General features: G+C 52.7%; 1 protein-coding gene across 2 annotated transcripts in view; it reads left to right on the top strand.

Moving 5' to 3' along the window:
- Window positions 1-22882, top strand: part of SARNP (SAP domain containing ribonucleoprotein) — an 852488-nt gene that overhangs the window by 303852 nt on the left and 525754 nt on the right. For both annotated transcript variants that reach the window (XR_015309775.1, XM_086964011.1), the window contains exon 4: window positions 17006-17079. Coding sequence is in view for 1 of the 2 variants with exons in the window: in XM_086964011.1 (XP_086820137.1) it covers window positions 17006-17079 (74 nt within the window). In the remaining variant the exon portion in view is untranslated. The remainder of the gene's footprint in view (window positions 1-17005; window positions 17080-22882) is intronic.

Genomic DNA, 22882 nt, shown 5'->3' with positions numbered 1-22882 from the left:
CTGTGGGACACGGTTGCGGAGGTGCTGCCACAATGCCCGGAGGAGGTCCAGGCTAAACTCGCCCAAGCCCTTGCGGAGGGGCGAGATGCAGCACGTTTTTCTATCCTGTCTGGACTGGACACAACGGACTCACTGGGCAGGGCGATGGCAACGACTGTGGCGGTTCGACGCCACGACTGGTTGCGGTCCGCCAACTTCTCGGCCGATGTCCAGGCCACTCTCCTGGACATGCTGTTTGATGGCCGTCCCCTCTTCGGCGACAAGGCAGACCATGCGCTGGAACCTTTCAAGGACTCCAGGGCTACGGCCAAGTCCTTGGGCCTCTCGGCCCCACGCCAGCAATCTGGTGCCTTTCGCTCCTTTCGTGGCCACGGAAGGGGCGCCCCCACACGTTCTGCCAGCCACACGCCGCAGAATGTCCAACAGCGCGGTAGCGGCCATGGAAACGGCCGTGGCGGCGGTCGGGGACAACGGCGAGGCCAGTCCACACCTCCCTCCACAGCACCCGCCTCAAAACCTTCCTAGTCCGAGTTTTCATGCCCATGTGACGCCTGTGGGAGGCAGGGTTCGCCATCACCTCTCCCACTGGCGCACTATCACGTCGGACAGGTTGGTGCTGCAGATGGTCCGAAGGGGCTACTCCCTCCCCTTCGAGGCGACCCCTCCATCCATGCCACCGCAATGCCACAGCGTGTCGGGGGATCACTTGCAACTTCTGCAAGAGGAAGTCACGGCCCTCTTGGCCAAGGGGGCCATCGAGCGCGTTCCTGGGCCAGAAGTAGGGTGTGGATGTTACTTCCACTACTTTCTGGTACCCAAGAAGGGCAACGGGGGCCTACGCCCTAACTTGGACCTACGGAACGTCAACGGCTTCCTCCGGAAGGAGAAGTTCAAGATGCTGACTTTGGCTCAGGTCCTAGCTGCCCTGGACCCGGAAGACTGGCTGGTAGCGTTGGACTTGCAGGACGCTTATTTCCACATCCCCGTCCTGCCGGCCCACCGGCGTTACCTGCGGTTCACGGTAGGCCAAGAGCACTTTCAGTTTACCGTGCTTCCTTTCCGCCTTACTAGCGCCCCACGGGTGTTCACGAAGGTGATGGCGGTGGCTGCAGCTCATCTGCGCAGGTTAGGGGTATCGGTCTTTCCCTACCTAGACGACTGGTTGTTTAAGGCGGGCTCGCCCCAGACAGTCGCCAGCCACCTCCAGACTACAGCCGACCTCCTGCACTTGCTGGGGTTCTCCATCAATGTGCCAAAGTCACACCTGTGTCCCTCTCAGAAGCTCCTCTTCATCGGAGCGGTTCTCGACTCGGCGCAGTTTCGGGTTTACCCGCCTGAACAGCGGGTTCGGGATATACAGGCTCTGATTCCCATCTTTCAGCCGTTATCCCGAGTCTCGGTCAGGTTGACGCTGCGGCTTCTGGGCCTGATGGCCTCTTGCATCCTTCTGGTGCATCACGCCAGGTGGCGGATGCGGGCTCTGCAGTGGGACCTGAAGTTTCAGTGGGCCCAGCATCAGGGCAACCTGTCCGATCATGTCCTGATCTCGGAGGGCACTGCGAGACAACTGCAGTGGTGGCTCACGGACCGCGACTGGATCAGTCGCAGATCCCTCTCCCTACCCCACCCGGAGCACGTGGTTGTGACGGACGCGTCCCTCCAGGGCTGGGGAGGCCATATGGGAGAGGCGGGGATCAGAGTCCTCTGGTCTCCGGCGGAGTCCCGGCTCCATATCAACATGTTGGAGCTGCGGGCGATTCGTCTAGCACTGAAGACATTCCTCCCCTCTGTCCGGGGGAGTGCAGTGCAAGTGTTCACCGACAACACCACCGCCATGTGGTACTGCAACAAACAAGGCGGGGTGGGGTCGTGGATCCTATGCCAGGAGGCTCTGCGCCTCTGGCAATGGCTGGAACAGCAGGGCGTGACCCTGGTGGTTCAACACCTGGCAGGCTCTCTGAATGCCAGGGGGGACGAACTCAGCCGTCGGTGCATGATGGATCACGAATGGCGTCTGAACTCGGACGTGGCGCAAGGTCTCTTTCAGCAATGGGGAGAGCCTTGGTTAGATCTATTCGCCACAGAAGAGAACGCGCAATGTCATCAGTTCTGCGCGCTGGAATTTCCAAGGCGGCACTCGCTCGGAGACGCATTTCGTTGCGAGTGGAGTTGCGGTCTATTGTACGCCTTTCCGCCTATACCACTTCTGCCCAAAGTGCTGAAGAAGATCAGGCGCGACCAGGCCCAGGTTATCCTTGTGGCTCCGGACTGGGCACGAAGATACTGGTATCCCGAGCTACTCAGCATGCCAGTCGATCCCCTGATTCGTCTGCCTCTTCGGGAGAACCTTCTGTCGCAGCAGCAGGGGACGGTCCTGCACCCGAACCTGTCCAGTCTCCACCTGCAAGCTTGGAGTTTGAGCGGCGACAGTTGAGGCCATTTAACTTGCCTCCTGAAGTCTGTGATCTCCTTTTGGCAGCCAGGCGTCCCTCCACAAAGTCGGTATACGCCTGCAGGTGGAACAGATTTGTGGCATGGTGCACAGCAAAGGCTGTGGATCCTCTCTCTGCACCCTTTTCGGAAGTGCTGCTCTTCCTTCTTTCCCTGGCCCAGCAGGGCTCTGCTCTGGGCACTCTTAAAGGGTACCTTTCTGCTCTTTCCGCCTTCTTAAGGCTACCTGATCAGCCTTCCTTATTCAAGTCCCCCATTGTAAATAGATTTCTGAAGGGCATCACACACATGTTCCCTCCTGTTCCCTTCGTGATGCCCCAGTGGGACTTGAATCTTGTTCTCACTTATCTGATGTGTGCTCCCTTTGAGCCGCTCCATAACTGTCCTCTCCGTCTTCTCACATTGAAGACTGCTTTCTTGGTCGCCATCACCTCTGCCAGGAGGGTGAGTGAGCTCCAGGCTCTTTCTTCTACTCCACCTTTCCTATCTGTTCATCCAGACAAGGTGGTGTTGCGTACACGACCTTCCTTTCTGCCCAAGGTTGTCACGGCCTTCCACATCGGGCAGTCCATTACTTTGCCCACCTTCTTTCCGCCTCCGCATCCCTCGAAAGAGGAAGAGAGGCTCCACCGTCTGGATCCAAAACGTGCGCTCTCCTATTACCTAGATCGCACACGCCAATTCCGGGTGGATGACCAACTCTTTGTTAGTTACGTGGGCGCAAAGAAGGGAAAGGCAGTACACAAGAGGACCATTTCGCAGTGGATCATCTTGTGTATTCAGGCATGTTACTCTATGGCGAAAAAGGAGCCCCCTGCTGGATTGCGGGCTCATTCCACTCGTGCCACGGCGACAACAACTGCCCTGGGCCGAGAAGTCCCCTTACAGGACATTTGCCAGGCAGCGATGAGGGCCTCGTTGCACACGTTCGCAAGACACTACTGCCTGGACAGTCAAGTCCGGAGGGATGGCTTCTTTGGCCGCTCCGTCCTCCAGGACTTTCTGGTGTGATATTGGTTCGCAGACCCACCACCGGGGTTGGTATTGCTGGGGTATCTATTCTAAGGTAAGGAATCTATCACTAACGTGTCTCTTTCAGATGCACAAGTTACTACTTGTGTAACGATATATCTGTAAGAGACATTAGTTAGTGATAGATTCCTTACCGACACACCCATCCTCCCCGTTCTGCGAACCGATATCTAGGGTTAAGGTCATCCCCCTTCAGGGCCCTAGTTTCATGGCACCAGTGTTGGTTCTATCATGGCTCTGCGTATCTGGCACGGAAAAGCTGTGTATCAGAACTGACGTCAGCGCGCATGGGCGGCGTCTAAGTACTCCGACGTCATTCCGGCGCTAACGACGGACGCGGAGCCACAGACGATGCCTACCGACGCGCAGGGGTATTGCTACGCAAAAATTTCCGGATCCAGTCTGACGCCTGGGGATATTCTAAGGTAAGGAATCTATCACTAACTAATGTCTCTTACAGATCTATCGTTACACAAGTAGTAACTTGTGCTTCTCGTCCCTCCGAGTAAGTTGCATATGAGTTTCCTCGGCCAGGGGCCACTCTCACATCTTTAAGCCAGGTGGGCACCTCCGGAGCCCTCTATCCCATCCAAGTGATTGCCACCCTGCGCCTGGCAGGCATCAACATAAATTGTAAGAGTTTATAGGAGAGTTTCCTTTTCTTTTGCTTGGGGACTAACTCCAGTAAACAATGCAAGGGGTACATTGCTATCTGAAAGTCTGTAGTGGCGACTATTCGATCTACCACCCCCGCCCAGAAACTCCTGATCAAAGGGCAGTCCCAGCTAGGTGTAAGAAGCCCGCTCCCCCTGCACTATATCTAGGGCAGCTGTCCCCCCTGTCCCCAGAGATGCGCTTCAACAAGACCGTAGTCAGGTAGGTGCGGTGTAGGAAGTTAGTGTATCAATTTGAACTGTGCATTGCACCGTACCTTGCGCGTAAGGGACCCTATTCGCTTCCGCTGCCCCTGTTCCAGCGCAGTACCGAGATCCGCCTCCCATGCCACCCATGACGGCTGTATATAGTAGAGAGATTAGTCTACGCCCCCTGCCGCAGGAAAGAAGAATGTTTAAGGTGTGAGTCATTGGTGGTGCGTCCGGTAACCTTCACCACATCCTGCAGTCTCCGATAGTGCAGTTGTTGCCCTCTCCCAAGACCAAAGGCCTCCTCCGCCTGCTCATAAGTCAGGAAGGACTCGTTAGGGTAGAGATCAGCTAGAACCCGGCATTTCCCCTCCAGCCAAGAGTGGAAGGACATGTGTTTCTCTATGGCAATGAAAGGGGCCAGTATCCAGACCGGTAGCTCCCTATGGAAGGGCGCCCTCCGCAAGACCCCGTGCCAGATGCCTGTGTGATGCACAACATAAGGAAGAGTTTCGTCCGCTCCCCTCCCCTGCATCATTGCGACCTGCAGCCCCTGTATGTTCGCCCTGCCCTCCAAGAGGCGCGTCTCCCAGTTATCTGCGTAGGTGAACCACTGGGCCGCAGGCTGTAGTTGTGCTGCATATTAATATAAGTCGAAGTGTGGCGCCTCCAGGCCTCCCTCCTCGTAGCTAAGAACGACAGTGTGGAGTGCTACCCTGCTGCGCCGGCACACCCAAAGCAGGGACGTGAGCAGCATGTTAAGAGTGCGAAAGACTCGTGGGGGAAGAGGACACAGCGAATTCTGGAGGACGTATTGCGTCCTGGGAAGCATTACCATCTTGGCGACGGCCAGCCGTCCCATTAAAGAAAGTGTGTGACATTGATCCACATTCGGTCCATCACCTGTTTTGTTTGCATTTTCCATTAAAGAAAGTGGCAAAGAATTCTAAAAGGACACCGATTGCTGTAGGGACTTGAGTATCCGATCAATATTCCGAACCAGCAGCTGTGAGTCCGTCGGGCCACCTGAATTCCGTGATAACGGAATCCCTCCAGTTCCCCACGGAGCCCGAGGTCTGGCAAATCTCCCAGTGGCGCTGAGTCAAACCCCGCAAGCGGGAAGATCAAAGACCTGCCGCGATTAAGTTTCAGCCCCGATGCCTCGCCAAACCGATCCAGGTGGCGCAGCAATATCGGCAGTGCCTCCCGTGGAGCTGTCAAATAGAACAAGGTGTCATCCGCATACAAGGAGATGACACTGCATGTGTCTCCCACCGTAATACCCCACTGTGCCATCTCTGTTCGGACTCTGACAGCAAAGGGCTCTATGGCCAGGGCAAACAGGCGCGGTGAGAGAGGACACCCCTGGCGTGTACCCGGTCCCCGTCCCCACTCCGACGACTGTGCAGCTCCAAGTCTCACCCTGGCGCGAGGGGCCATATATAGGATGCAAATCCAGTGACAAAAGTTGGGGCCTAACCCCACTGCCCGGAGGACCTCTGGTAGATACCCCCAATCGACTGTATCAAACGCTTTAGCGAGGTCGACCGACACCAGAACCATCTGCTCCTCCCTGCCACGTACCTCATGCATAATGTGATTCAACCCCCGCAGGTTCATGGCTGTGTTGCGCCCTGGAATAAGCCTGCACTGGTCTTCATGGACCAGGTGAGACATATGGCGTCAAACGCGTGGCTAGTAGCTTGGACAAAATCTTCACGTCCGTGTTGATCATCGTAATCGGACGATACGACGAAGAGTCATGTTTGTCCCCCCCCCCCCCCCGGCTTCAGGATCATACATATTTCCCCATGTGTCATACTCAGTGGGAGAGTCTCGTGTTCAAACGCCCCGAGAAATACCTGCAAGAGGAGGCGGGAAAGTGTACCCTTGAATGTCTGATAAAATTCAGGAGGGAACCCATCACTCCCCGGAGACTTAGCTCGCAGCAAGCGGCCCAATGCAGAACGCACCTCACCCAGCGTCAGGGATTCATCTAACTCCTCCTGTGCCGCCTTGGGAAGCAACTGCAGGGGCAACCCCTGAAGGTAAGGGAGATAAGAGGCCTCAGTAATGGCAGGGTCAGCGGCATATACCCGCTGTAGGTGAGACTGGCGCAGGATGCCCAATTCTGAGAGGACCACACCTCCTGTAGGCTCCCGCCGAAGGATCCAGGCTAAAAGGCGACATGATTTATCGCCCTCCCTGTGAAGGCGCTGCCTATATTGGCCGAGGGTATATCTGTCAAGCCGTTCTAGGATATCATGAATGCGAGACCGAGCATTCTGTTCCTCCTCCTGCTGTAAAGCATCAGGAGCCGTCTAGGTTTGCAAGCCTAAAAGACTATCCTCCGCCTCCCGTAAGTCCCAGTGGAGCTGTCTCCGAACCCCATAGATGAGGCCCATGCACGCCCCTCTCACCACCGCCACGCAATGGAGACTCTGTGCCTGCGAAGGAAGGACAGGACCCTATATCTTTTAGTGCATGTGCTCAGCCCCCTCACGTTCCAACTCAAAAACGTATACCCCATGTCTGATGACTTATCCGAGCAAGCCATAGTACTCTACCCATGTTGTCACCCTGATCCCGTGCCTGAAATGCGATACATATGATGCCTGTAACAGTTCCCCTCAACAACCCCTCCCAAAACATCAACCACCCCCCTCCCACGAGCAATATACTTGCAACAACAAAACCTGCCAATATGCCCTTCCCCTGCTGGTGCCAGGACGTGCACAGTAACCCCTACGCCCAACTGGGCTAAACCGCCCAACAGGTAAAAAAGAAGACTGCCCTCCCCCCACCCAGCTCCCGACACAACCAGCTGTCTCAACACTGACATAGGGCTCGGACCATCAGGAGTTAGACATGCGCAACCCTCAGAACCCCCGCCCCACTAGGAACAGCACCCCCCGATCCAAGTACCCCCAGAACACTCCCCCTGTCGTGAGTGAGACCAGTTAGACCGACCAATGCTCACAGTTCAGAACAGTTAGAGCACAACCAGATATGTCCTTCAAGACAAAGCAGCGGAGGCAACCATCGAGGCCCTAGCCGTTTCAGGAACCGTGTCGGTGGTAGGCGGGAGAGTGTCCGTCGTGGGCTGCAGAGTGTCCGGGACCAGCACCTCATCCTGAGGGGGAACCACTGAAAGCACAGGAAGGCCTGACAACTCCAGGCGGAGGGCCCCATAGTCTCCCACCGTGACACGCTGCCTTTCCTTGCATACAGCAGCATCTGACGAATGTCTGCGTCTGTTACTGCCCCTCCTCGATGGCCGTGTCCCCCATGTACTCCGGGCCCCCCCCCCCATTCGCCTGGCGGAAGGGCATGCCCCCTGATCTCCAGCCACTTCCAAACCTCCGGGGCTTCAAAGAAATGTGCCTTTCCCTAGGATATGACCTTAAGTTTAGCAGGGTATAGCAGCATGTACTGTAGGTGTAACTCCCGAAGTTTCTGCTTGACTGCTAGGAAGGATTTCCGCTGTTCCTGTACGTGGTGGGTGTAGTCCGGGTAGATGGACACTTTGGCGTTTTCCAAGGTGAGGTTCGCCGTTTCCCTAGCCGCTCTCAGGATGCAGTCCCTGTCCCGGTAATTCAGGATCTTACCGATGAGGGCTCGCGGCGGGGCGCCCGGCCTTAGCGGCGGGACCAGCGCCCTATGGGCGCACTCAATTACAAAGACGTCAGACAGGCCCGTGGGGCAGAGTGTTGTACGGCTCTAGTGTTCCAGGAAGCGCTCCGCATTGCCCATTGTAGGAGAGTAGGGTCTGCAATCCTATGATCACCCAGATTTTTTGCCCATGTTTCACTGGTTTACGACTTTGTCTGGCTGTGGGCCTGCCAATCAGACCCACAGCCTGGCTGTTCTCTCTCTAAATTACAACATGTACCCTAGGTGCATTACCAATTGGTACTGGGCCACCTTGTCAGACCCTGTAACTCAGGGCATAGGTGTACCCAGGGCCTACCAGGGGCTGAAGCATGTATTATGCCACCCCTGGCTGGCCTCCTAAATTTGACACAACTGGCTGCATGACAGCTGGGGCAAAGTCGTGTAATCACCCTGTGCTGTAGATATAGTATACCTATATCTAACCCTAAAAATGGACACACAGATTCCTATCAGTCACTCCTATGGCAGGCCTTGACAATCCTGAAGGCAGAGTGCTTGGAATCGTGTGAGATGGTGCTCTGGCATGAGCTGAGCCTGTCTGCAGCTTGCGGAACCAAGTCCTAATAGCTGTTCCATGATAACGCATACCATATACTCTTAAGTGCATTATAATCCTCGCGGTTAAATGCTATCTTTGGTATTGCTTTATCAAAACCTGTCGAGTAAGGTGTCATACCATTTGGAATACTAACCCCTCGCCAATTCTGGCGACGGGGTTAGCATTCCACCCTTCTAGAGGGACACGACATGTATGTAACTGTGAACCCCGGTTAAAGTTAAACGAAGCCTAAGCTCCACAAAATGGATGCTGCCACCACAGACACGAGTCTGACCCCCTGCAGCTGGGAGTCCTTCCAGCGAGGGGAGCCTGGACAAAGGGTTTCCTGTCGAGGGCGGTGCTAGCACCGTCCCAGACAGGGTTTTGTGTATCCTGGGTAGGCAGGGCTTTACAGGAAGGTGACTGCTGAGTGGCACCCCGGTGCTCACTACGCATAGGCCGGTCAGAACCAGTTCCAGGGGCACACTAGCCCCTGGCCTGGGGGAAGTCCGGCATGGGAGAGGGGTGTAACCACCCCCCTCCTAGTCCCACCCATAGGCAGGACCTAGTCACCGGGTCAGCCCCCTTTTTTAGTATAAAGATAGGAGCGGGCCCCCTGTTAAAATTAGATCATCTTTGGAATCAAGACACAACTTTCTGCGAAAGGACATCAAGATTTCTTCTTCAAGATTCTCCCTTGTGGCTAAGGAGTAGTCACCCTGCATCCGCAGGCACCATCCTAAGAACACTGCGGTCTGCTGCAAGTCCTTCCTCCGGAATCCGACTGCCCAGCTCGACGAGACCCGGCTTCCCTGGCACCTCTGACCTCTACTCACCTCTACAGCCAAGCTGAGAACCGTGAGTGCGACGAGACCTCGAGGGACCGATGATTGCCAAGACTGCACGACTTCTTTGCAACAAGCCCACCGTGTGCTCCACTGGTGAGTGCTTTGGGGTCCGAGAAGCCCCAACCCTGAGCAGCTCCAGCACCGAAGATCAGCCCTCCAGCATCTCCACGATCTGCGTGGGGCCCTTCTGCTTTTGCCTGCTCACCGCGCTGTGTGGCTACTAGCCGGCTGGCTTGTGGACTTCTTCACGACGCCCGACGACATCACTGCTGCTGGTCTGGTTGCTCCAGACTGGCCCTTGCTTCCTTCTTCAAGAGAGGCACCCCGGACCCTCCTGGTCCACTCCAGACGCCATTTTGAGTCCACCGCGTGGGCTTGAATTTGCCAAGGCTTTGTTGCCCAATCCTGGGTCCAGCGACGCCGACCGCTTCATCCATCGTGGGACAGCTCGCTCCTCCATCCTGGTCGCCGACAATGCCTCCTGGTCCGTGAGATCTGCGAGCACAGCGTCACCCACTCACCTAGTCGAGGTGACTACCATCCGGTGCCCTCCTGGTGCCACCTGACTACTGGCTAGTAGTCACGAACTTGGTCCCCTCTGCTTTCAGGTGTCATCTATCTTCAAGATCCAGGCTTGGATCACTTCGAACTCTCTTCACTGGTCGCCTGCCAGCATCTTTCTTCCAGGCTCCTGGTCCGTCTACGAGGATTCCCGACGTCTTTTGAGACCTATGCAGCTGCAGCCCCTGGGCTAGGTAACTTCGGCATTTCGGTGCCCCAGCATAGCCTCACTATCCAAGGGTCAGAATCCACTTTCGTTTTCCTCCCACCAGGTCGGGTCCGCCCGAGAACACTAACTCTGTGAAATCTAGCTACCATAGACTTTGTCCCGCATTACGCGTGAGAGTGCACACTCTGCACCCGAGTCCCCTAGGCCTCCTAGAAGTAATCTGAAGATTCTATAGCCAAGGCCTAGCGATTCCAAAGCCTATTAGTACTGTACTTACCTGCTAGTAATTTCGCATTCCACTTTCAGAGTATATGGTTTTCCGTGCCCCTCGGGCATTTGTATATACTGTGCTAACTTAAGTATTTTCGTAAGAGTTTTGTTTTGTGCTTAGTACCCTGTCCTCATAAAGAGTACAGGGCTGTTGTGATTTTAATAAATACACTGTTTATTTTCATAACACTTGTGTGGTGTCCTTTCACTTGGTGTTCAAGGGGTATATGTGTGGTATAACAGCTGGCTTAACACGCCCTCTCGAGTCTTTAGCCTTAGACTGCTCGTATCCACGCTACTAGGATAGCTGGTCTATAAGGTTGACTTACAACCAATCATCAATAAGGGTTGTTGGACTGATACATAGTGATCACTAGAATAGTGAGCACTGCATATCAGGCCACCTTCTCACACCCATCTCCGAGCGTTCCGGAATGCCAAGAACCTTGATGTTACTGCGGCGTGCCCTCCATTTCGCATCTTCTGCTCTGCGCTCCAGCGTCCCCGTTGAGTCGGTGAGCTGCGAGACAGTCTTTTTTAGGGACGCCACCTCTCCCTGCAGCTGGACGATATTCCCCTCCGCAGTCGAGACTTTATCTTCCACCTTCCGCAGATCCGCCTACAGCAGGTTCACATCTATGGACATTGTTTCTATTTGCCTCTCCAGGGCGGTATGGAACCCCTGTATTGCCTTCAGCAGCTCTGCTCGGGAGGGCTTGTCAGGGACCTCACTCTCTCTGTCCTGTCCGACTGACGCTTGATCCGCTGCGAAGGGAGTCGTTGAGTGGTGTACTGCGTTATGGTATTTGGCTGAGAGGCGTGGGGCATCCTGTCCTTATGCATGGCAGCAGCCTAAAGGGACCGCACCTGGGCTCCTGAGCAGCAGAAGTGTCCCCAGGCAGCCCCACTCAAAGGCCTGTAAAGTTGTGAAGAGTCCGCGGCTGTCTCTCTGGCTGCACGTAGCTGTGGCCCCAAGCGTCGCCAGTCCCCACTCATCGCAGCGTCATCCGCAGAATCCCCGGCGCATGCAGAAGTCTCTCGGTACCGGGTCACAATGCCCAAGCTGCCAGGCCACAAGGATCCACAAAGGCCAGATCCGACGCAGTCGCAGCGGACCCCCAAGGAGAGCGGGCACCGCTCCAGGGCAGCAGACAGGCCAGCTCCAGGCGTCTCCACTCACACCCGCAGTGCACCAGGAGCATCAGTGAGGCTGAAGGAGTCCAACGTCCTCCCTCACCGTGAATAGGCCCGCACCGTCCCCAGGTCTCCCAGCGTCCACAGCCTCCTCTCGTGCGCTGTGTGTATAGACCAGAGGCAGAACGAGGACCCCCGCCCCTCAAGTGAAGTCGCAGTTGACCGCGGAGACCCCCTGCTACGCCGCCACTCGTCCCGGCTCCGGGCCTCGGCAATGCCGATGTAGGCCGCAACCCCGGCCTCTCTTAGTGTCAGTCCATTGGCTGCAGGCACGGTGCCTCAACAGTCGTCCGCCCGCCTCCGGTCAGCTGTCCCGGCGTCCAGGGCACACCTCCCGCAGAGCAGTGCGCGCCCCCAGGGCCGGCCCGGACGTCACTTCAGACGGGTCCAGTCCCACGGTAACACCCGGGGTGCTCGCCAGAACACTCTGTATCGTTCATGCACCCGCAGGGTCCGGCCAGGCCACCGGAGCACCCTACTTCTCGGGAGGCCCCCCCAATGGCAGTGGGCGCCTCCCTTGCTGGCACGCTGCTTCTTGGGCCGGCTGCAAGGGGCACCCGGATCGTGGGCCGCCTCAGCCATGCCGGTGTAGGCCGCAGCCCCGGCTTCGCTTTTCACACCGGCCGTGTACCCGCAGGGTCCAGACGGGCCACAGGAGCTCCTCACTTCTCTGGAGGCCCCCCGATGGCAGTGGGCGCCTCCCTTGCTGGCACGCTCCTTTTTAGGGCCAGTCACGAACGGGCACTCGGATCGCGGGCCGCCCCTGCCGCACCGGCGTACGCCGCTGCCTCGGCCCCGCCCCCGCACCGGCCGTGCCCTTTGCAGGGCCTGGACGGGCCACAGGAGCTCCTTACTTCTCGGGAGGACCCCCGATGGCAGTGGGCGCCTCCCTTGCTGGCACTCTTCTACCAGGCCCGGCCGCAAAAGGGCACCCGGATCGCGGCTGTCTCTGCCACGCTAGTGTAGGCCGCAGCCCCTGTCTCTGGTTAATCCAGCCCAGCAGTCCCGTAGTCCGGGCTGCCACCGTCGTCCACTGGGTGGGCGAACCACCGAACAGGATGTGCCCCTAGGTCGCCGGGACTCTTGGACCCCGTATACTCGGTCCGAGATCCCCAAGATAGGATTTATAACAGGATTTCTGCGCTGGCCTGCCGGGAGCCGAAGGAGCTCACGTCCTGTCGGCCATGCTGCTTGGCCACGCCCCCAACCTCCCCAGTCTTTGACATGCTTTCTCCCCCTACCGTGTCTACGGAGGATAGAGCGTCCTATGCAGTGGTGGTGCATAGGGTAGACGAGGCTTTGGACCTGGAGCTCCTTACATTGGCGGTCAGGACTAACTTCCTGACGGAGGTGCTTCAACCTTCGGCAACCTCAGATTCCCTCTTGCCCGTCAATTAAGCCCTCACGGACGTTCTTCTCTGCACTTGGTCCAAGCCCAGCACAGTGGCTTCTGTGGAACAGATGATTGCCTGCCGCCGCTGCCACGGCCTGGCTCCGGGCGATCCCCTCACCCAACATCCTCATTGAGACCTTGGTGGTCCACGCCTCTCCTTCCAAGGGCGCATTCTCTTCTGCACCCCTGGAAATAAATCCAAGAAGCTGGATTATCTTTGGAAGCGCATGTTCTCTTCCTCCAGCTTGGCGCTGCAGTCTGTGAATACTGCAAGCCTCTTGGGCTGATATACCCATACAGTCTGGGATACGGTTGTCCAAGTGCCGCCTCATTGCTTGGAAGAGGCTCGGGCCGTTCTCTCCCAGGCTGAAGCGGATGGGAGAGGAGCAAAATTCAGTCCGCTGTGGATTGGATACCACCGACTCATTAGGCAGAACTATTGCCACGCCGGTTAGCCCATCAGCGCTACGTCTGGTTGAGGACATCTGGTTTTTCAGGGGATGTTCAGTCAACTTTGATGGACATGACCTTCAATGGCCGATGCCTTTTTGGTGACAAGGCAGACTCGGCCCTGGAACGCTTTAAGGATTTTCAGGCTACGGCAAGATCCTCGGGCCTCCTTGCGTCCTCCCATCCACCACAGTCTGCCTTTTGCCCCTTTCGTGGATATAGAAGGAGCACCCCATCACGTCTGACTCCATCCAGCCACGGGCTCACGCAAGCTGCCCAGCCTCTGCGTGGCCGCGGACATAGGACCCAGCGACGAAGGTCTGGGAACCAACGTGCGGGCCCGTCCACCCTTTTCCTCCTACAGCAGCCTCCGAACCCTCCTAGTCTGACCTTCCAGGCCCATTAGCGGACAGTGGGCGGCAGGATTTGGCATCACCTCCCCCACTGGCAATCTATTACATCAGACGGGTAGGTTTTGCTGATAGTCCGAAGGGGCTTCTCCCTCCTTCGAGGCTGCCCTTCCCGCCGCAGTTTTTCGATCACATGCCGGAGGCTCATTTGGCGCTTCTCTGCCAGGCAGTATCAGCTCTCTTGACCAAGGGAGCTATCAAGAGGGTCCCGGTGCCAGGAGTAGGTTGTGGTTGCTATTCTTGATACTTTCTGGTGCCCAAGAAGGGCAAAGGCCTGCATCCTATCCTATCCTAGACCTCGGGACCCTCAACCGCTTCATCCGTAAGGAGAAGTTCAAAAAGCTAACCTCGGCTCAGGCCCTATCTGTCCTCGACCCTGGAGACTGGATGGTCGCGTTGTGCTTGCAAGACACCTATTTCCCATCCCTGTCCTGCCAGCCCACAGACGTTGCCTACGGTTCACGGTAGGCCACAAGCATTTTCAGTTCACCCTGCTCCCCTTCAGCCTTACCAGTTCCCCTCTGGTGTTCACAAAAGTGACGGTGGTGGTCTCGGCTCATGTGCGCAGATCAGGGGTTCCAGTCTTCCCCTATCTCGACTACTGGCTGTTGAAGGTGGGCTCGCGCCAGGCTGTCGTCTCCCACATCCAGACTACGGCGGACCTCCTGCATTCGCTGGGGTTCACTATCAACGTGCCGAAGTCACAACTGACTCCCTCTCAGTCGCTCTTTCATCTGACCTGTTCTGGACACAGCGTAGTTTCATGCCTATCCTCCCGAGCAGCGAGTCTGGGATATTCGGGCTATGATACCTATGTTTCAGCCTCTATCCCGAAATTTTTTGGTTAGAATGACCCTGAGGCTGCTGGGCGTCACGGCCTCCTGCATCCTGTTAGTGGATTACACCAGATGGCGCATACAGGCTCTGCTGTGGGACCTGAAGTTCCAGTCTCCCTTCCCCAACCAGACCTGATGGCGGTGACCGATGCATAACACCTGGGATGGGGCGGCCACCTGGGAGAGGCGAAGATCAGAGGAGTCTGGTCTCTGGTGGTGTCCGTGCTCCATATCAACCTGTTGGAGCTCAGGGCAATTCGTTTGTCACTGAAGGCATTCCTTCCCTCTCTCAAGTGGAAGGCAGTGCAGGTGTTCACGGACAACACCACAACGATGTGGTACTACAACAAACAGGGCGGGATAGGGTCGTAGACCCTTTATCAAGAGGCTCTTTGCCTTTGGACATGACTGGAACATCACAGCATTACCCTGGTGGTTCAACATCTGGCAGGTTCTCTGAACGCCAGGGCGGACGAACTCAACTGCTGGTGCCTGGTGGATCACGAATGGCGTCTTCACTCAGAGGTGGTGCAAGGTCTCTTTCAGCAGTGGGGAGAGCCTGTATTAGATCTGTTTGCAACTGAAGAGAACATGCAACTTCAGCAATTCTGCACGTTGCAGTTTCCAAGGCGGCACTCACTTGGCGACGCTTTTCGACACGAGTGGATTTGCGGCCTCCTGTACGCCTTTCCACCTGTACCACTTCTGCCCCAAGTGCTGAAGATGATCAAGCGCGACCGGGCCCAAGTCATTCTTTTGGCTCCGGACTTGACACAAAGAGTTTGGTTCCCCGAGCTCCTGAGCATGGCCATCGATCCTCGATCAGACTGCCCCTTCTGGAGGCAGTCGCAGTAGCAGGGGACAGTTCTCCACCGAATCTGTCCAGCCTCCACCTCCTTGTGTTGAGATTGAGCGGCGAAGTCTGTAATGTCATGGCAGCCAGGGTCCCTCCACTAAGACTGTATAAGCCTGTCGAGGGAACAAATTTGTGGCATGGTGTACTGCAAAGGCTGTGGATTCCCTTTCTGTCCCTCTTTCTGAGGTTCTTTTGTTTCTTCTCTTTGGCCCTTCAGGGCTCTACTCTGGCCACTCGGCAGCCATTTCTGCTTTTCTTTGGCTACCAGATCAGCCCTCTTTGTTCAAGTCCACTATTGTAAGTAGGTTCTTTAAAGGCATTATTCATCCCTTTCCTCCATCTCCTTTCATAATGCCTTAGTGGGGCTTGAACCTTGTTTTGACTTACCTTATGTGTGTTCCCTTCGAGCCACTTCACACCTGTCCTCTTAGGCTTCTCACTCTTAATTAAGACTGCCTTTCTTGTTGCCATCACTTCTGTTCGCAGAGTGAGTGAGCCAAGGCTCTTTCTCCTAAGCCCCCTTTCTTCCTGGTCCATCCATACAAGGTGGTACTTCCAACGAGGGCCTCATTCCTGCCAAAAGTTGTTCACACCGGACAGACTATTTCTCTGCCCACCTTTTTCCCGCCTCTGCACCCAAGGAGGAGGAGAGACTCCACCGTCTGGACCCGAGACGTGCTCTGTCTTTCTATCATGACCGCACAATGGATTTCCGGGTGGACGATCAACTCTTCATTGACTATGTGGACTCCAAGAAAGGTTGGCTGTGCAAAAGCGACCATCACTCGGTGGGTACTCATTTGTATTAAGATTCGCTTTAGCTAAAAAAGGAACCTCCAGTGGGGCTACAATCTTATTCCACTAGAGCTACGTCAGCAGCTACTGCTTTGTCGCAAAAGTTTGCCATATTTTTTATCGCATCTAAGGCTGTTGCATAACAATTTACAATTCCTCCATATCTACTCCATCCCCCAGCATACTGGGGAAAATAGGTCCCAGAATTGAAATGCTTATAACACGGATTTATTAACTTGGGCATAACCCTGAATTGACCAAAATGTGTGTTTTACAACTAAAGGGCTTAGCAGTCAGTTGATTAAAAGTCTCAACACTTTCTGATGTTGGTTGCATTCTAGCTAATAATGTAAAAAAAATAACCTAAGAACTTCATGTTCAGTAATTACTATGGTACATAGCATTTCAGTTCAGTTCTTCGAACTCTTCCAGGGAAGCGTGCCCTTTTATCTATAAACATTTTATACCTAATGAAATGGACTGCAGCAAGTTATCTGTGATCATGCAGAGTGAGGAAAAGCAAGATCCTAGGTTTTAGTTTGTGGTGTTTTGCTCTTAATCGTGCAGTGAAGCAGTACTTTAATAGCTACTTAGACATACATATCACCATGCACTTTCCTCTGTCGCTTTGGGTTTTCACTCACAGCTCACTTTCCCACCCTAGGAGGAAGAACCAAAGCCAGTAGAACCAGCCGCCAAAGTTGAACCACTGCCACCACAAGAGAAAATCCCTCAAACGTAAGTATTCACTTGCTTCTAAGAATCCTGGTCTTCATTTTGTTACCAGAACCCCTTGTGTAGATAAACGTGCCATGTTTCCAATTGTAAACAGTGCCCAGGTAACGGGACACATGAGAATGATGAAGTACACATGTCTGCGTTTCCTATATTGATTACTTTCTTAAACTGAATGTTATGATATGATTTAGATTGTGCATAATTATTTTGGACACCTAGTCACCTCAATGTGATGTTTATGTAAAACAATAAAAATGTTAAGCACTTCTGTTACTAAAAGATCTATTTCTATCCGTATGTACGCACAGCTAAATGTTTACTGAAAAAGTATGGTTAAAGTTGTTATTGTTCGCTTTGGTTAAAACACTGTAACACGTTTAAAAAACCTCAGAAATACACTTAAAAACAGGTAAGTGCAACAATGGTTACAAAGTAAAGCCAACACGTAAAGTTTTATTTAAAAATAAAAAATTCTAGCCATAACTTAAAATGAACTTTCGTTTTCAATTCAATTTTCAATTCAACAAGCTTTATTCGAATTCAGTAAAAATTCATAAAAGCATACAGGGTAAAAACACAATAAAGTCAGAGATCAATTATATTCATTACAAGGTCACTATCTGTACAAAGTTAACTACAAATCATTATACTAATCAAATCATTTTTACAATTCATTGTAAACAAACCCTAGCAGCTTTGTTTACAAGGCGTGGTCGTAGCAATTTCAATTAAGTCAGTTGCTTTAAAAAATAAGGTATGTTTACATGTTATGATGACACGTTTAAAAATAATGATTCAGAAAAGGGGGTGGTGATGAACAGAGTGTCTGAATTAAGCAGACCACTCTTACCCAGTCCAAAGATCAGGGCTAGATCCATCACCGTTATTAATCTCACTGCACCATCCCAGCTAAGAACCTGGCTATATGCAAATCCGTCTGTCCCTGGCCCAGTGCATCATGGGAACAGGGCAGACTAAACTACCAAGCCAATTCTTCACCAGAAAGGAGACAAGCTACCGGGGACCGGTTTCTGGCATTTCAGCCTTCTTCGGCCCGGCTTGCTTGAATCCTGATGGTGCAGTGAGAAAGGGACTCATGTCTGAGTATACCCTGCCACACCTATAGTGGCCAAAAACGATTCAGAAAAGGGGGTGGTGATGAACAGAGTGTCTGAATTAAGCAGACCACTCTTACCCAGTCCAAAGATCAGGAAGCATGGAAGGGTATACTCAGATGTGAGTCCCTTGCTCATTGCACCATCAGGATTCAAGCAAGCCGGGCCGACGACGGCTGAAATGCCAGAAACCGGTCCCCGGAAGCTTGTTTCCTTCCCAGTGAAAGAATTGGCTTGGTAGTTTGGCTTGCCCTGTTCCCATCATGCACTGGGACAGGAACAGACTAATTTGCATATAGCCAGGTTCTGAACTGGGATGGTGCAGTGAGCTAAAAAACGGTGTTTAGCCCTGATCTCTTGACTGGGTGAGAGTATTCTGCTTAATTTAGAAACTCTGTCCATCACCACCCCTTGTTGTTAAATACGTTTAAAAATAAGGCAGATATCCTTCAGGGGCTATAAGGGAGAGAAATACATAAGTTGTTCCTTTGGTAAAGACCATCCAAGGACTTAGTGTGAGTCATTATCAATTTCAGTTACTTATGCGAGCCCTTCCGTAAACGGATTTAACAAGTCAGGGAACTAGGTCTATGCCTTAGAATAAAGAAAATCGGTTATGGGTGGGTAGTATATGCTTGCTAGATCCAGGACCACCACTACCCGTCCCAAAGTTATTTTGTTTGTATGATCTTGCAGGGGGCAGATATGTAGTCCTGGGGTAAAAGTCATGCAGTTCCCATGTTCCGATTGGGCCATCACCCATCTGTGGCTGCCAACTTGGGAGATGTTGGATGACTCGAGGGTCCCTAAGGTTGACCAAAACCAGGTCTCCCGGTATGTCCTTGGGGGATAGATCCCAACCACCCTACCTTTCTAACATTTAAGATCGTTCCATCGATATTGGGTGGTAAGGGTCTATTCTTTGTCAGCCAGAAAGCCACCTTGTTTGCCAGGTCTGCTGGTCTTTCAATTTTGCTATTAATGAGCTTGGGCACGCCCGAGAGGATGGACACAAAGGGTGCTGCCTCCGGCGGTAGATCTATATGTTTAGCCCTTCTTTGCATGTTACCATAGTGTTGGAACTTCCCCTTTTTTGGCGTGAGTGGTTTAATCTGCCCGTCTCTGAGTGCAGGATTCTGGGTTATTGGGGGGTTTGATATGACTAATGTTTTAGATGTTTTGGGGGCAAGTGCATGAGTTTGTATGATATTTCTTTGTACTGGGAGGATGGGGGTATCAGTAGTGACTAGGGTCTCAACTTGATTATTTCCTTCAATTCTTTTTATGATTGTTAGGTTTGCCCTGGTGGTTTCCTCTATGGAGCAGAGTTTTTCCCCTATAGCCTCAATTATTTTTTCCAGTGGGGAAATTAAAGACCTGACCAGGAGTTCAATCTGGGCCAGTAGTTCAGATTGAGTAGTATTTGCAGTCGGCTCCAGGTTTGAACGTACCTCAGATGTTTTTGGGGTGTTGTTAATGCCTGAAAGGGGACTTTGATGCAATCTTTGTATTTTATCTAATCTTCCCCTCTGATTAGGCCCTTTGCGCTTTCTATTTGGATAGGGTACCTGAATATTTACTGGCTGTTGTGTAGTGTCTGTAGGTGTTGAAAGAGAACCAGAATGACTTAAGTTTAGTTGAAATGTGGTAATAGACTGGGGGCTAGTATTTCGCAAAGCACCTGCAGGAGCATTAGTTAGTCATTCCCGTTTTCAACGTTGGTATACACAGTTTTACAGAGCAGATTTAGTTCATCCAGTAAAGAAACATTTTGTGTTTGGTCTGGTGGCTCCATAGCTGAGTGGTTGCTGGATGTGGATTCTATACAGAGACTCTTTTTTACTCTTTCTATAACGGACTCGATAGCCAATGTGGTCCTAATTAAATAATTGTTCAATGTCCCTTTCCGTTGCCCCCCCAGGGGTTGTTATTCGTGCGAAGCCCTTTGTCAGTCATAATATGGATAGTTTTATGGAAATATATGTATGACAGGGGGCTAAGCAAAAGCGCACGTACACCAATAGTCTGACAACGGGGAGGTAAAAGGATAGTCCAGTAGGGGATACCAAAGAAAGTATAATGACAGTCACTTTAGTGGATTAGTTAGTTTATAGAACCTCTCTTTTACCTTGAGCAAAAGGCGAAAATCGAAAGGGGGTGGCCCGTCCCGTCCTCCTCAGACCTCTGAGGGCCACAGAGGGCCCTCCCTTTGCCCGGGCTTAGCCCGGCGCGGTCCCGCGACGCCGAGGGAGCCTCCTCTTTTTCAGCACCTCCGGGCGCGCAGAACCAGGAAGTGACCCGCTCGGCCTGCTAGGAGCTGTAGTTCCCCGGCGGCCGTGCAGGTGGATGTCAACGGCGGCGGGGGGAGCAAGCAGCGTGTGGGTCCCAGCAGCGGCGTGTGGCATGTGGCAGGTAGGACTGTCCGCAAATGACCCCCCGCTCCTCAGTGGGAGCCTCCTCTTTTTCAGCGCCTCCGGGCGCGCAGAACCAGGAAGTGACCCGCTCGGCCTGCTGGGAGCTGTAGTTCCCCGGCGGCCGTGCAGGTGGATGTCAACGGCGGCGTGGGGAACAAGCAGCGTGTGGGCCCCAGCAGTGGCGTGTGGCAGGTAGGACTGTCCGCAAATGACCCCCCCCCCCCCTTTCGTTTTATTTTCAGGGAATTTCGGGGGTCTTTGATAATCTAGTACATCAAACCTCCATGAAGGTGTGTGTATTCTACATTGCTGCACACAGCCTGACTGTGCATTTGGGGTTCGCCACTGGTCCTGGCCTCTGGCCAGGTCATGCCCAACCCTCTGCGGGGGGGTGCTCAGCCCAGTTGTGCACTGCTAAAGACGCAGCTAGGGATGGATCCTCCACTGCACATGACTTTTGGGTAAACTGCAGAGCCTTTGCTAATGGCACTTTGACAAATCTACACACAAGTTGGCATAACATTAGAGGTATTAAGGTTCTATTGGTTTGCCAATTTTTGTGCCAAGGCATCATAAAGGGTATAGTTAAGGGGGGGTCGAGTACATTTTCATTTGCTAAGAACTTGGCTGCTGTTAGATGCATCTACATGAAATATGGTTAGCAGATACAAAGTTACAGCATTGCAGGTATATCCGGTTTTGCATAGAGCAAACGGGGAGCAAAGTTACAAGGTTGGAGTTTCAAAACTTTTTATTTACTAATAACTTTGACTCTATTTGATAGATTTAACATACTCTTGGTATTCTCAATGTCATTCAAATCCTCAAAGAAGGGCATACGTTTAAAGTGGGAGAGTTTAAGTTTGGTTAACTTGCATATAAATCTAGCACAGTCAGAGGAATCTACACGAATTTTGGCAGACATTTAGCAGATTTAACTTTGTTAACCATAGCAATTTAGTAGCTAGACTTTAAATGTTAAGAGCAGGTGCCGGTCGATATATACAAACAAAATATCTTAACTATATCGGAAGCTCTTTGTTTGCCTCTGCAGGAAAAGCAGAGGCAGACGCCATTGTTATCGTTGCCTCACCAGATCAATGAGTCACATTAAACTTTAAATCGTTCAGCAGAATTTTCGAGTTCAAGGCAAGTTCATTCTGACCAGGTGATCCAAAAGGCATTTTTTTCTGGTCGTTACTGAGAAAAAAAGGTCATTTAACATGTAGCACTGATGCTCTATAATATTTTTCATTAAATGCATAATCACTGATTAATTTTGTTCATGTGTGCGATCACCGAGACACTTAAATTGGAGAGCAACTCCCCTACAGTGCAAATCAACCATTGTCTGTGTTAAGGCAACATTTCTATTTAAATATATCTTTATTCTCTTTTTCGCATATTGACATTTACATAAGTGAAAGAGCACCTGAGAAACAAACTGATCCTGTCCATACAGCTGTCTAGATATGTTGAATCTTCCAGGACATTTTACTAACTAAGCAGACAGTAGTTCTCAATAATCAGTCCCCCGTAAAATAGCTCGGTACCCCTTTTTTTTTTACATTATGCATTGGGGGAGTTGCATTATTCGCCAAACTACAGACATTATCGTCAAGTACTATAAACAACCTATCAACATACAAAGTAGCGAACATGTAACTAGAATGGCATCCAGTGGTTCTATATGTTAAGTAGAGGTTCATTCAGGTTCTGTAGTAGTCTAGTAGTGGTGCCTGCCTGTTGTGCGGGTTGGGGGGGGGGGGGGGGATTGTGTCACGGTGATACTAAATTGGCATCTCCAACACGTCCTGTCTCAGTACCCAAAGTTGTACCTCTCGGGGTCTCTTCTGTCTGCTCCCCATTCTGAGTTTTGGTAGAAGGATACCCTGTCCTCTATTCACCTGCTGTCCCATGTCCGCAACACCTCTGATCACAACCATGCTGTCTGGTGTAGCTTTATCCCTCGGGCATCTTCCTTTATCAAATCTCTTTCCTCTGCCCTGGCCCACATTTCAACGTCCCATTCCCAGGCTTCTACTGTGGACCCCACGCTCATTTTCCATCTTAAGACAATACAACGTCGTGCAAGGACCAAAGCCAGGTCTACAAATCTAGTGCCCACCTTCCAAGCTCTGAGTCTGGGGAATAGCCCCAGAAGGCAGACCTCCGCTGTACAGGGCAGTGAGCGTGCCAGTACTTTAAGCACCGTTATAGCTGTGAGCCAATAGTCTTGGGCAATCCCACACCATATGGGCAAACCCAGCATCC

Source organism: Lissotriton vulgaris, chromosome 1_1, assembly GCF_964263255.1.
Source record: "Lissotriton vulgaris chromosome 1_1, aLisVul1.2, whole genome shotgun sequence".
NCBI lineage: Eukaryota > Metazoa > Chordata > Amphibia > Caudata > Salamandridae > Lissotriton > Lissotriton vulgaris.
Note: the sequence above shows the minus strand (reverse complement) of the source record. Positions and strands in the feature narration are given on the sequence as shown.